At 46.2% G+C, this 11,957-nt stretch overlaps 2 protein-coding genes across 2 annotated transcripts in view; one reads left to right on the forward strand and one right to left on the reverse strand.

Moving 5' to 3' along the window:
- The window catches only part of LOC134099815 (tubulin-specific chaperone cofactor E-like protein), a 28,805-nt gene that overhangs the window by 15,804 nt on the left and 1,044 nt on the right, over nucleotides 1-11,957 (reverse strand). The gene's annotated exons all lie outside the window — the stretch shown is intronic.
- On the forward strand, nucleotides 4,664-8,483 carry LOC134100063 (uncharacterized). Its single transcript, XM_062553111.1, has 3 exons — nucleotides 4,664-5,179; nucleotides 5,313-6,190; nucleotides 6,647-8,483. The coding sequence occupies exons 1-3, from the start codon at nucleotides 4,664-4,666 to the stop codon at nucleotides 8,481-8,483; spliced, it is 3,231 nt and encodes a 1,076-aa protein (XP_062409095.1).

Genomic DNA, 11,957 nt, shown 5'->3' on the forward strand with positions numbered 1-11,957 from the left:
AGCTAACAAACAATTAAAAATTGTGTTAGTGGGGCTAAATCCACGTAGTATGCCTTGCCTTTACATGTTATAATAGGAGTCGTAAAGGGAAGGGACTGGTAGGGCATAATAGGCCAGTCAATCTAGCGTTTGACCCATAACTAATTGCAATAGTAATCATTGCAAGTTTTTTGTGACCCCTAGGTATATGTAATTAACATATAAAAAATCTACCCATTTATATTTAGTGGAACATACTTTTTTTCAATGTCAAAGGTAGCAATTTCCAATGCATTTTGCCATTGGGATTTACTACTGGTGAAATGGGTAACATTTTAAACTATAGATATCAAATTGAAACTTTCACAGTTGTTTACTCACATTAAGGCAAAGATTTTTTGTATTGCAAGTTTTCTGAAATGTGATGTTTAGATATGCAAATGAGACCAGTTTTACTTTAAAATGCAACAATTTGCATATATTTATTTATTTCATGATATGGTATGATGGAAGTATCTCAGTCCATGCCAACTCACTTGATATGTTGTCTAAAGGTCAATATCTTCCTTATGTGACTTGGCATGTGACTTGAGATACTTCCATCATACCATATCATTGACAATCATTTGTTCTATAATGTACTTCCATTGAAACGCATTGATTTTGACTCGACTTGATTTCCTCATTTCTGAGGTGATATGAAGTGATATCTAATATTCCCTTTGCATAGGCTTTTGGTATCCAATATAGAAGCAAAATGCAGCAATTATTTTGAAGTTGACTGTACCTATTGTTCAGATTTAGTTTTCTAGAAATATATGCAAATTATTGCATATAAGTAAAACTGGTCTCATTTGCATATCTAAACATCACATTTCAGAAAACTTGCAATACAAAAAACCTTTGCCTTAATGTGAGTAAACAACTGTGAAAGTTTCAATTTGATATCTATGGTTTAAAATTTTACCCATTTCACCTGTAGTAAATCCCAATGGCAAAATGCATTGGAAATTGCTACCTTTGACCTTGAATAAAAGTATGTTCCTCTAAATATAAATGGGTAGATTTTTAATATGTGATGCAGGAGGGTTTAAGGATCAATAAAAAGTATGAACCATTACTATTGCAATTTAGTTTAAGTTTTGGCCCTTTTTTGAGCTAGATTGACTGGCCTAATAAAGGACTCGTAGCCAAGCGTTATCCCTCCATGGACCTAGCCAAAGGCATGGGCCAACACAGAGACGGTTGAAAAAGCATCTTTGGCCAACACATTAGCGTCAGCTAGCATTAGCCTCTAGCCACCAACCAGGTTAGCTAACCAAGTTGGTTGCTTAACAACCATGACACCTAACACCATTATGACATAAATCTTGTGTCATAGACGTTAAAGATAAATATACTTCATACAACTATATATTTGTCCGACTGTAGGACAATGGTTAGCGGTCCCGACCCAAAATCGCAGGGTCATGAGTTCGAACCTGGGGCGACCCGGGTGACCCTCTGATGGACGATCGTACCAGTGTCAGTTGATACGGACGGTTCGTACCAGTGCCAGTTGATATCCTTCGGTTGAAGGCTGGGGCCCACAGTCTTCTCTGAATGGCTATCAACTCAGGGCACTAGTGCTGGGTCGACACAGCTAACCATTTTGCGGCCAGGCCGTATTGTTTTGTGGTATCCAGTCTTCTTAATCTTCAGATTGATTACTTCCGCTTCAACTTTACTGTCTATGGTTTCGCCATGTTAGGCTAACACGTTTTCATGGATAGCAGCTAGATGTTCAAATCGCGATTATGAAACCTCACACCATATAAATATAATTGAATCACTTCTAAATACTACGATTCATATATCAAATCATCACACTCGAATGCCCCTATCAAAGAAAAACACTAAAGTGAGCCCGCACAGGAAAACACCAGGAAAACACTAAAGAAGTGAGCAAGTTTCCAGAAAATATACGGCTCTGGGACAATCTTGCTACTATCGCCCCCTAGTGGATACATCGACAACTTAGTTTACTCCAAAGCTAACACGTCTCATTAGTTAGTAGCTGTCATATCAAGTTATGTTTTTCACATATGGGTTTACAAAAAAATATATAATATTTTATGTTTATATGATCATGTTTATAGTAGGGCTGTCAATCGATTAAAACAAATAATCAAATTAAATATATAGCCTACTCTGTAATTAATTAATTAATCTAAATTAATCACTTTTTGTTGTTAAAATATTCAACATATTTCAATTCAACTGAATCATTGAATAATCAGCATTAGTGACATTAAAGTTTAAAAACTTTTATTATTATTATTTTTCACATACAAGGCATTTAATGCCAGTTATAACCTATAGGACACAATGTCAACACTATCTTTCTTTGCATTGATGTGGTACTTTAGAGTTGCTGAACTCCGGTGATATGCAAATTCCTTGCTGCAGACATTGCAGAGGACTTTATTTTAATCTATTTTTTATCAATACCATGAGGCTGTTTTTTAAAAGTAAATGTTCCAATCAATGATCTAGGCAGCACATACTTGTATCCCTCCTTCATTTTACAGGCAACAATATACTCTTCTCTGTGCTACAGTCAGGGAAACGCTACCGCTACCTGAAAGCCAGCACTGGAGGACTGACAAAAAAGCTGCTATCCACAGCCTATCCGCATCTTCATGAGAACTACCTAGAGATGACAAAATCCCAATGCACTTACAGTCAAATGGCTTAGTCATGTTGTCAGTATAACAGTGTACTCTGGACTCTAGAGGGATGTTCTGATGTAAACTATGGCTAAAATTCTATGAATTTTTTTGTAAATTGTAGGTTACACCTTAGTGTATGTGGGAGTTGGATCGACAATATTCACATTTACGCTGCCACTGTTTTTTACTGTAATTTGTTGACAGACCCTATCATTGTGCTACAGAAAGGAAAAGACAGCACTGCATATAAAGGGGAAAAATGAAATAAAGTAGAAATTTGACCATAGGACAATCTCGTTAGGGAAAACTGTAAATGCAGTGTTGTAGGAAACAGTGCAGACTTCCTACACCTCCTGATGTTCCTGTCTTTTGGGCCACAAATTCTCAACATGTTCAACCATTTTGCATGTAAAGACTTGAACTAATGCCTAAATGTTGTGGGGGGTGAGACTATTCAACAGAGACCCATTATAATTCATTTTGATCAACAAGACATAAGCAATTGACAATGTAGGAAAAAAACAGAGAATTGTACATAATCATTTGCATGGATGTACTAAACTTGATCAAAGCAATGAGAAACTGCTTTTTTGATGTGCACAAGTGACACAATGATGTGAAGATTGAACAGGTAGTTTTGAGAAATTCAACTCTGATCTGAGAAATGTACCAAAGCGACTGAGAAAAACTGTAATGTTCAGTCTATCTGCAAGCTCGCCTATTTGATGTATTCGCCTTTAATTTCATCACACCTGCTGTTGCAGCATCCTAATCAGTCCAGAAGGGGGCACAAAAGAATGGATTTTGCCACATAAAGGGCACTAGATTTTGCTAGTGCCCTTTTGCTAGTGCCCTATAGAGTCGTTTGTGCCCCCTTCTGGACTGATTAGGATGCTGCAACAGCAGGTGTGATGAAATTATTACAGTAAAGTGCGTTAGTTCTCTTTCGGTCGACTCGTTCGACACAGACCGTCACTGTGTCTCAAACCGCGCACTTCTGCACTTAAAATACTTAATTTGAGTGCGTGAGGGCGTTCACACTGAAATTTCGAACGATACGAAGGGCACTGCAAGTCCCCGGATGGTGCACTCATAACGGTCAAAAAGTTGAGTGTGGAACGCTGGACACTTCTCGCCCTCAACGGACGCCATGTTGGCTAACTAACGGAAGGGGAGGGAGTATTTTCAAACTCGTAAAAATCGCGGTAGAGAAATCTGAAGCAGCAGCGGTGGAAAACACACTTTACAGAGGTACAAGCAAGTTACAACATAAACTGTTCATGTTTTGACACAGTACAACCATGTCACGGTGGAATTGAGGACACCAATAAAAACATATTTAAACGTTACGATCGTCATTTCCGTGAAGTGCACGGAGGTTAGCGTTTGATATGAGACGACACTATTCTGTTAAAATGTGCACACTATGCCAGTAAGCACACAGGGCACATAGGGTGCTGTACGAAAGTGTACTCACGGAAGTAGTCGGTTTGAGACAGACTACGTGACTCTATGGGGATAGCGCCCTCGCGCGACCGCTCTTGAAGCCTTTTTAAACACGCCTATTGGCGGAGAGAGCTGTCACTCACAGGTAGCCCCGCCTACCTATAATAAATTACAGTGACGCTCGCTCCTCTTCACATTTTTCGCTCTTCAAGACTCGCTAAAGAAGCCTTAACGAAGAGTTACTACCCACGCCAACGAAATTTACTTCGAGTGTTCCGGCTAAACTGTTTCCTTGGGGAAGAAGTTTACTCGACCCCACGAAACGTCGGGACATTAGTCAAGAAAGAAAGAAAGAAAAGAAAAAGAATAAGAAAAAAGGACGGTTCGAAATATCTGGCCGCTTCAGCTCGCCTCTTTTCGAACTTTAGCTAATTGCTAACGTTGCCGTGTAGCCTGGAGATTAGCCGCGTTGCTCGCTTCTCCACTAGCTATAACCTGCAACTAGATATTGCCTTCAATTAAAAGCCATGCATTCTGCGGCACGTCCCAAACTTCGACCTTGCCCTAATGCTTGTGGCCACTCGATTGAGAGGAAGGATACCCATACCGCCTGCGTCTTCTGCTTGGGGCTCCAGCATGCCCGAGAGGCCTTGGACAACCCGCAGGGATGCGCTGCCTGTTCTCGCTTCGGGCTCAGAACACTGCAGCACCGGTTTGATGACTTCGGACTCAATCTCCCGACTCAGGGCAGTTCGGACCCCCTGCTCTCCGAACTCGTCATGAGCGAGGAGGACGAGGCTCAGCTCCTCGACTGGTCTGGGTCACAAGGAGCCTCCTCTATGGCGCGTCCGTCGCCGATGCCACTCCCCGCTCTGGAAGCGCTGGAGTACTCATCTGAGGAGGACGTAGCAATGGAGGAGTGTGTGGACGGCGAACTGCTTTTCCCCCCCTCTCAGCCCGCACCGGCCTCGACTGCTGCGTCGGTTTTGGGGGAGCCTGCTACGGCGGAGTCTCACACCAGCGGGCAAGCTGTTCCTGGACACGTGCCAACGCGCTGCTAGCCGGCTTGGCGTCAAGTGGCCGCGTCCGCCGCCGACGCCTGTGAACAACAGGCTAGATGGGAATTTCCTCCCCCCTCCATCACCTGCTCCCAAGCCTTCGGTCCCCCCGTTCCAGGACTGCCTGGACGACGTGGCGAAGACCTGGGGCAAGCCGTTTTCTAACCGGGTGGTCATCGGCGGTTTCGGCTCTCTAACGGAGATGGAGGGCGCCGCTGAGAGGGGGCTGCTGGATTGTCCCAGGGCCGAACAGTCACTGGCATCCTACCTGGCTCCGGACACCAACATGGGCTTGACCGCTTCCTCCCAACTGCCGCACAAGCAGCCTAAGTTCACCTCCCAGCTACTGGAGAAGAACTACAAAGCTCTTGGTCAGGCAGCCCGAGCTCAGAACACCGTGTCGCTGCTCCTCGCCTATGTGGCCGAGTTGCAGGCTGAGGTGGGTGCAGCCCTCGAAGAGGGCAAACCGGTGAAGGACTTGTGGACTGAAATCCGCACCGCGATGGACTTCGTGATGAGGTCCACGCGCTGCTCCAACCAGGCTGTCGGGAGGGCTATGGGGCTGACAGTGGTAGCCCAGCGACATCTCTGGCTCAACCTGTCTAAGGTCCCTGACAAGGATAGGCATGCTTTCCTGGACGCCCCTGTGGACCCCAGCGGGTTGTTCGGTTCAGCGGTCCAGGCCATGCAGACCCGCTGTGAGTCTAAGAAGAAGGAGAACGAGGCTTTCAGCTACCTCCTCCCCCGCAGACTTGCTCCGTCGACCTCGACTTCGGCTGCTGCGCAACGCTCTCACTCGCCACAGCCAGCTAAGCCCGCACGCCAGTGGCCGAGCAAGCGTTTTCAGTCGACGACACCCCGCCAGCCACAGCCACAGCCACAACCATCCCCCGCGGTGGTGCAGGGCGCCTGGGCACGCCGTCCGACGATCCAGCTCGACGCCAACACTGGCCGTCCGCCACGCCGTGGCCCGATGGCCAAGAAAAAGAGGCCGGCGTAGCGGGAGTGCAAGCCCCGCACATACATGCGAGGTGTCGGGCCGGCTATATCACGCCTTGCCCGACACTCATGCATAAACCCCCCACGCTCAGCTCTGGGGGTGTTCATCGTGTGTCACACAAGCACATATCCCTTGTACGTGACAAAAATAAAGGCTTCATGCCCACAAGTGTCCCCTCAATCAGATTGTCTAAGTCCCACGGTTTCTCCTCTGGGTTTAGATCAAACACACACTTGTCACCCCACAAACACAAAATCTCTGTCTGTGGTGAGAATAAATTCAGCGCACCCACACGGTTGCTCTGCAATGAGCCCCGTGGCCTTAACTCACGCACCTCAGGTGTCACACTGTTTTCGGCCACTAGAGGGGAGTATGTACACACGAACAAATTCGCCCAATTTGATTCAGCCGATACCGGCGAAATTTCTCCCGGTTTGGCGACGGCATGTAAGTTGTCCTTGGGTTCTATCTACGATGGAACAGGGTTACAGAATACAGTTTGCTCGAAGACCCCCAGGCTTCCGGGGTCTGTTGCAGTCAGTGCCCAATGCACAGTCAAAACAAATACTGAGAGAGGAGATAGAATCCCTCCTCAAGCAGAACGCAGTGCGAATAGTTCCTCAAAACGAGGCGCATTCGGGGTTTTACAGCAGATACTTTGTTGTCCCCAAAAGAGACGGAGGCTCACGTCCCATTTTGGACCTAAGAGCTCTGAACAGCTACATACGCACTTACAAGTTCAAAATGCTCACACACAGACAGCTCCTGGCGTCAATGAGACAGGGAGACTGGTTCACGAAGCTAGACCTGAAACGGGCGTATTTTCACATAGGGATCTACGGACCCCACAGGCAGTTCCTGCGCTTTTATTTCGAAGGCAGGGCCCTAGAATTCCAAACTATCCCATTTGGAATAGCCACCGCCCCCAGGGCGTTCTCGAGGGTGATGCAATTCGTTACCGCCCCCCTCAGAGAACGGGGTCTCAGAATATATGGGTACATAGACGACTACCTTCTATGTGCTCAGTCGGCCCGACAAGCAAAAGAACACACAGAGTTATTCCTCAGACATCTGGAGTCTCTGGGTTTTCTCATAAACTACCAGAAAAGCATACTTATCCCAACCCAGACAATAAACTTTCTGGGCCTCACACTAAACTCTGTCCCGTTCAGGGCGACGGTCACCTCTCAGCGAGCTGTGTCATTCCGCAACTGCCTCTCTGCCTTCCAGCTGGGGAGGAGAGTGAAATTTCGCGCTTGCCTTCGCCTCTTAGGCTTGATGGCATCGATGATAGCAGTAGTGCCACTGGGCCAACTGTTTATGAGGGATATGCAGAGATGGGTGTTCTCTCTGGGCTTGTGTGCGGAGCGGGGCGCACACATGAACAAAATGATATCCGTCTCGACATCGTGCATGCACGCACTGCGAATGTGGCGAGACCCCTCGCTGCTGTCGCGGGGTGCTTCAATGGGCCTGATAGCTGTGCGCAAAGTGTTAACCACGGATGCGTCGTTGACCGGCTGGGGTGCCACTCTAGAGAACTGGGCTGTGGGCGGCTCATGGTCAGCTCTGCAGAGCCAGCTTCATATAAATGTTTTGGAACTGCTGGCAGTGTTTCTGTCTCTGAAACATTTTCTTCCAATTTTATCGCGACAACATGTATTGATCCGCACCGACAATACAGCTGTGGTGTCATACATAAACCGTCAAGGGGGGCTACGGTCACTTCGCCTTCACCGTCTTGCCTATGCCGTTTTGACGTGGTCAAACGCTCATTTGAAATCGCTCAGGGCCACTCATGTCCCGGGACGATTGAACATAAGGGCAGACAGACTGTCGAGAGCCTCTCTCTCCAACCAGGAATGGAGGGTTCATCCGTCAGTGATAGAACACATATGGGCTCGATTCGGACGGGCGGAGATCGACTTGTTTGCGTCGAAGGAGAACACGCACTGCGAACTGTTCTTCTCCATCCTGGACTGGGACGCACCGTTGGGCACGGATGCGCTGGCGCATACGTGGCCGAATGTCCTTCTCTATGCATTCCCCCCAGTTCACCTGGTCCCGAACGTGCTGGCGAGGGTGAGGGACGGGGGCCTCACCTTGATATTGGTCGCTCCGTGGTGGACGAACAGGCCATGGCTGGCGGAAATCTTCCAGCTCTTGGTCGGAGTGCCTTGGCGCCTCCCCAACCACACGGACCTCTTGTCTCAGATGGGAGGAGAACTCCTCCATCCGAACCCGTGCATTTGGAACCTGTACGCCTTCCTCGTGAGCGGGAAGCGCTGAGTTCCGCAGGGCTGCCGCAGAATGTTATCGCAACCATTCAGAGTGCCAGAGCCTCCTCTACGAGGTCTCTATATGACTTAAAATGGTCAGCATTCGAAAAGTGGTGTGACCACAGGGGCATTGTCGCTTTCCAGTGCTCGATCGCGACAGTGCTTACGTTCCTTCAAGAACTGTTTGAACAAGGCAAAGCTCACTCGACGCTTAAAGTCTACCTGTCGGCCATTTCAGCCTGTCATGTAGGCTATGACGGCGTCTCCCCTGGAGCGCACCCTCTTGCTAGCAGGTTCCTTAAGGGCGTCCGCCGCCTCCGTCCGGCGGCCAGACATACTTTTCCGACTTGGGACCTGGCCATGGTGCTGGACGCTCTTTGCGATGCACCATTCGAGCCCTTGCAGCAAGCGGACATAAAGGTTGTTTCCTATAAGACAGCGCTTTTGCTCGCACTCGTTTCCGCCAAAAGGGTGAGCGAGATTCATGCCCTCTCCACACATCCATCATGTTTGGAGTTCGGTGTGGGTGGCGACAGCGTTACTTTACGACCTAACATTGCGTTCATGCCTAAAGTGCCTATGTCTTATGGCTGCTCTGATCTGCGGCTCTCTTCCTTTTGCCCCCCTCCGTTTTCTTCGGAGGCGCAGGAGAGACTTCATGCGCTGTGCCCTGTCCGTGCATTACGCGTGTATTTGGAAAGGACCGAATCTTTCCGTCGCAGTGAGCAACTGTTTGTGTGCTTCGCAACTGGGGCTAAGGGACGCGCACTCTCTACACAGAGGCTGTCCCATTGGATTGTGGAGGCTATATCTATGGCCTATCGGGCCAAGGGTAAGGATTCCCCTGGTGCGGTCAGAGCGCACTCCACTAGGGGTGTGGCTACGTCCTGGGCTGCTTTTCGAGGTGTGCCTATTCAGACTGTATGTGCGGCCGCTGGCTGGGCTTCCTCACATACTTTTGTTAAGCATTACCGCCTTGATGTTACGGCGCCGGTTGTTGCGCACGCTGTACTCGGGGTGAGTGGGCCGGGGCTTACGGACACTGCTTAGTGCAGGACTCAGTTGGCTCTGGTTATGGTCATGTTGTACCGGCTGGGCATCAGGGGCGTTTTTAAGGCTCCCATAGAGTCACGGTCTGTGTCGAACGAGTCGACCGAAAGAGAACGTTAGGCTATTTCATAGCCACGGTTCTCTGAGGGAGATGAGTGAGACACAGACCAACGATGCCCCTTCTGCATGCTCGTCTTGAAGAAGCTGGTCAATGTGAAGAGGAGCGAGCGTCACTGTAATTTATTATAGGTAGGCGGGGCTACCTGTGAGTGACAGCTCTCTCCGCCAATAGGCGTGTTTAAAAAGGCTTCAAGAGCGGTCGCGCGAGGGCGCTATCCCCATAGAGTCACGGTCTGTGTCTCACTCATCTCCCTCAGAGAACCGTGGCTATGAAATAGCCTAACGTTTTCTGTGGATCAGACACGTTTGAAGAACAGGTTGTAAGTATGTAGGCCTAACAGGTTCATTAGGTGTGGGAAATGCTAAAGCACCAAACTTAGACTAGACAATTAGACTACTATGGCTATCAAGTGTTTCAGACACATTATAAATATATGGACAAAATAATAATAGTTGTGCTTATACAATCTAATTGCTGCAAAGTTTCGAACCAGAGTGACCCTTAGTTAGCCTACATTTTCCTCTGGCATCACTAGCCTACTTAACATTTTTATAATAATAACAAGTCTTGAATTGTGACATCTTCTGTAGGCCTACACTATTTGGGACTCAACGATTTAAATTAGCCTGGACTATTATCTCTATCCTATATTCTCTCATAGCTTAGGCCTACATAACAAACTCTGCTAGCTTGCCTACATCCTCTTGTAAACCATGTTATACAGGCTGTGTTTGTAAAACAAAAGATTACATCTTTGATCACTGTTTCTGTGTGTGTCTAATAGGCCTATTTTATAGGCCTTATCTCGTGTAGGCTACACGTTATGTGGTTGTACCGCTGCATTAAAAATAAAAGTCCCCACTTCTAAGTTACGTATAGGCCTACTGTAGCTGGTCCCTACTTTCAGTAAAAATAAATGCGTGATGCTGAACCTTGGGGGCTGTTATCAATATGCTCCAGTATGTGTGAGTCAAGCGGTAGGCTACTGAATAAGTCAATTCATGATTTTCTCTCACTTATCCTGGTGTAGCCTATCCTGTAGGCTACACTAGGCTGCTGATGTTGTCACTGTGCTCTGTTTGTGAAGCTGACCCCAAGAGGATTCAATAGCGTGGACTCCCCTCAGCAACAGTTGCAACATTAATTCTGCATTACAATTGTCTTTACAACAGGCAGAGGAACATGACCACTGTAATTGCAGAATTAATGTTATACTATCTATCTAAATGTCCACTTGTATTGTTACACTCAAGTGAACCCTCCCTGTCTTCTATGGCCTTGTGCCCAGTTTAACTTCATCATTAAACTGTTGATGATCAAGCAGTTTTGTGTATGACAATGAATGTGATATTTGCACCAACACAGGACCTAGGGAATTAGAGGTTGATGTTAGAAATGATTTACAGGAATATACAAATAATATCTTCCATAATAATGTATGTTAGAGTACATACAACAATAAGTCATAGCAAATGTACATAGGCACATAGATTTAACATAGGTTAAAGCGCACGGAAACGCAACGAGTCGCCTGCGTTTTCTACGCGCGGCCACTGATCAGGGAATGGCGCGAGGTTTCCCCAGCAGCGCATGCACTTTCCGATTTTTTAAATGTATGTATGTATGTAGCCTATGTATGTATGTATGTATGTATGTATGTATGTATGTATTTATTTATTTATTTATTTATTTACATTATTCCATTTTCTATCAAACTCAACACATATGCAAAATAAAAAACACGACTCCAAAATCTTACTGAAGTATTTACCTGGCGAAAACCCCCCCCACAATATTAGGACATTTAATAGGCTAGGCCTAATGTTCATTAATATGTGCTGTCTTTGATTAATTGAATGGGCTACATTACAAATGACATGACAACATTATACCTCAACGTTTTCGTTGTATTGCAAGACTTCGGTGAAAACCAGCCAAAAACATTTATATATTTTTTTTTCATTTAGAAATTAATTTTCAAAGTTACAAGAAACAGTAGGCCTAGGCCTAATTTCTATTTTGGCATCATGTGTTGTTGCTTAGTTATTCTCTACCCCATAATTATTATCCATATAGCCTAACTATCAGCCTATTGTATTCACAATACAGTCTTTCAACAGCTACGGAATGTTCTAAATCTGAAAGCAGAAAATAGGCCCAGGCTACATAGTAGTTCAAGTTCAAAGTTTATTGTCATGTAGCCTGTAGCCTACTCATGAAATGCATTTAAGAAATGAAATTCCTTGTGCTCAAGGGTCCATTTAACTACAATGCCACCAATGTCTGTTCCTAAAATAACAATTGTTAAGGCTT

Source organism: Sardina pilchardus, chromosome 13 (assembly GCF_963854185.1).
Source record: "Sardina pilchardus chromosome 13, fSarPil1.1, whole genome shotgun sequence".
NCBI classification, from domain to species: domain Eukaryota; kingdom Metazoa; phylum Chordata; class Actinopteri; order Clupeiformes; family Clupeidae; genus Sardina; species Sardina pilchardus.

Coding starts and splice junctions, on each gene's coding strand:
- LOC134100063 (XM_062553111.1), top strand. CDS start 4,664: ATGCATTCTGCGGCACGTCCCAAACTTCGACCTTGCCCTAATGCTTGT. Junction 5,180..5,312: donor GGCAAGCTGTTCCTGGACAC/GTGCCAACGCGC, acceptor CCCCCGTTCCAG/GACTGCCTGGACGACGTGGC. Junction 6,191..6,646: donor GCCAAGAAAAAGAGGCCGGC/GTAGCGGGAGTG, acceptor ACGGCATGTAAG/TTGTCCTTGGGTTCTATCTA.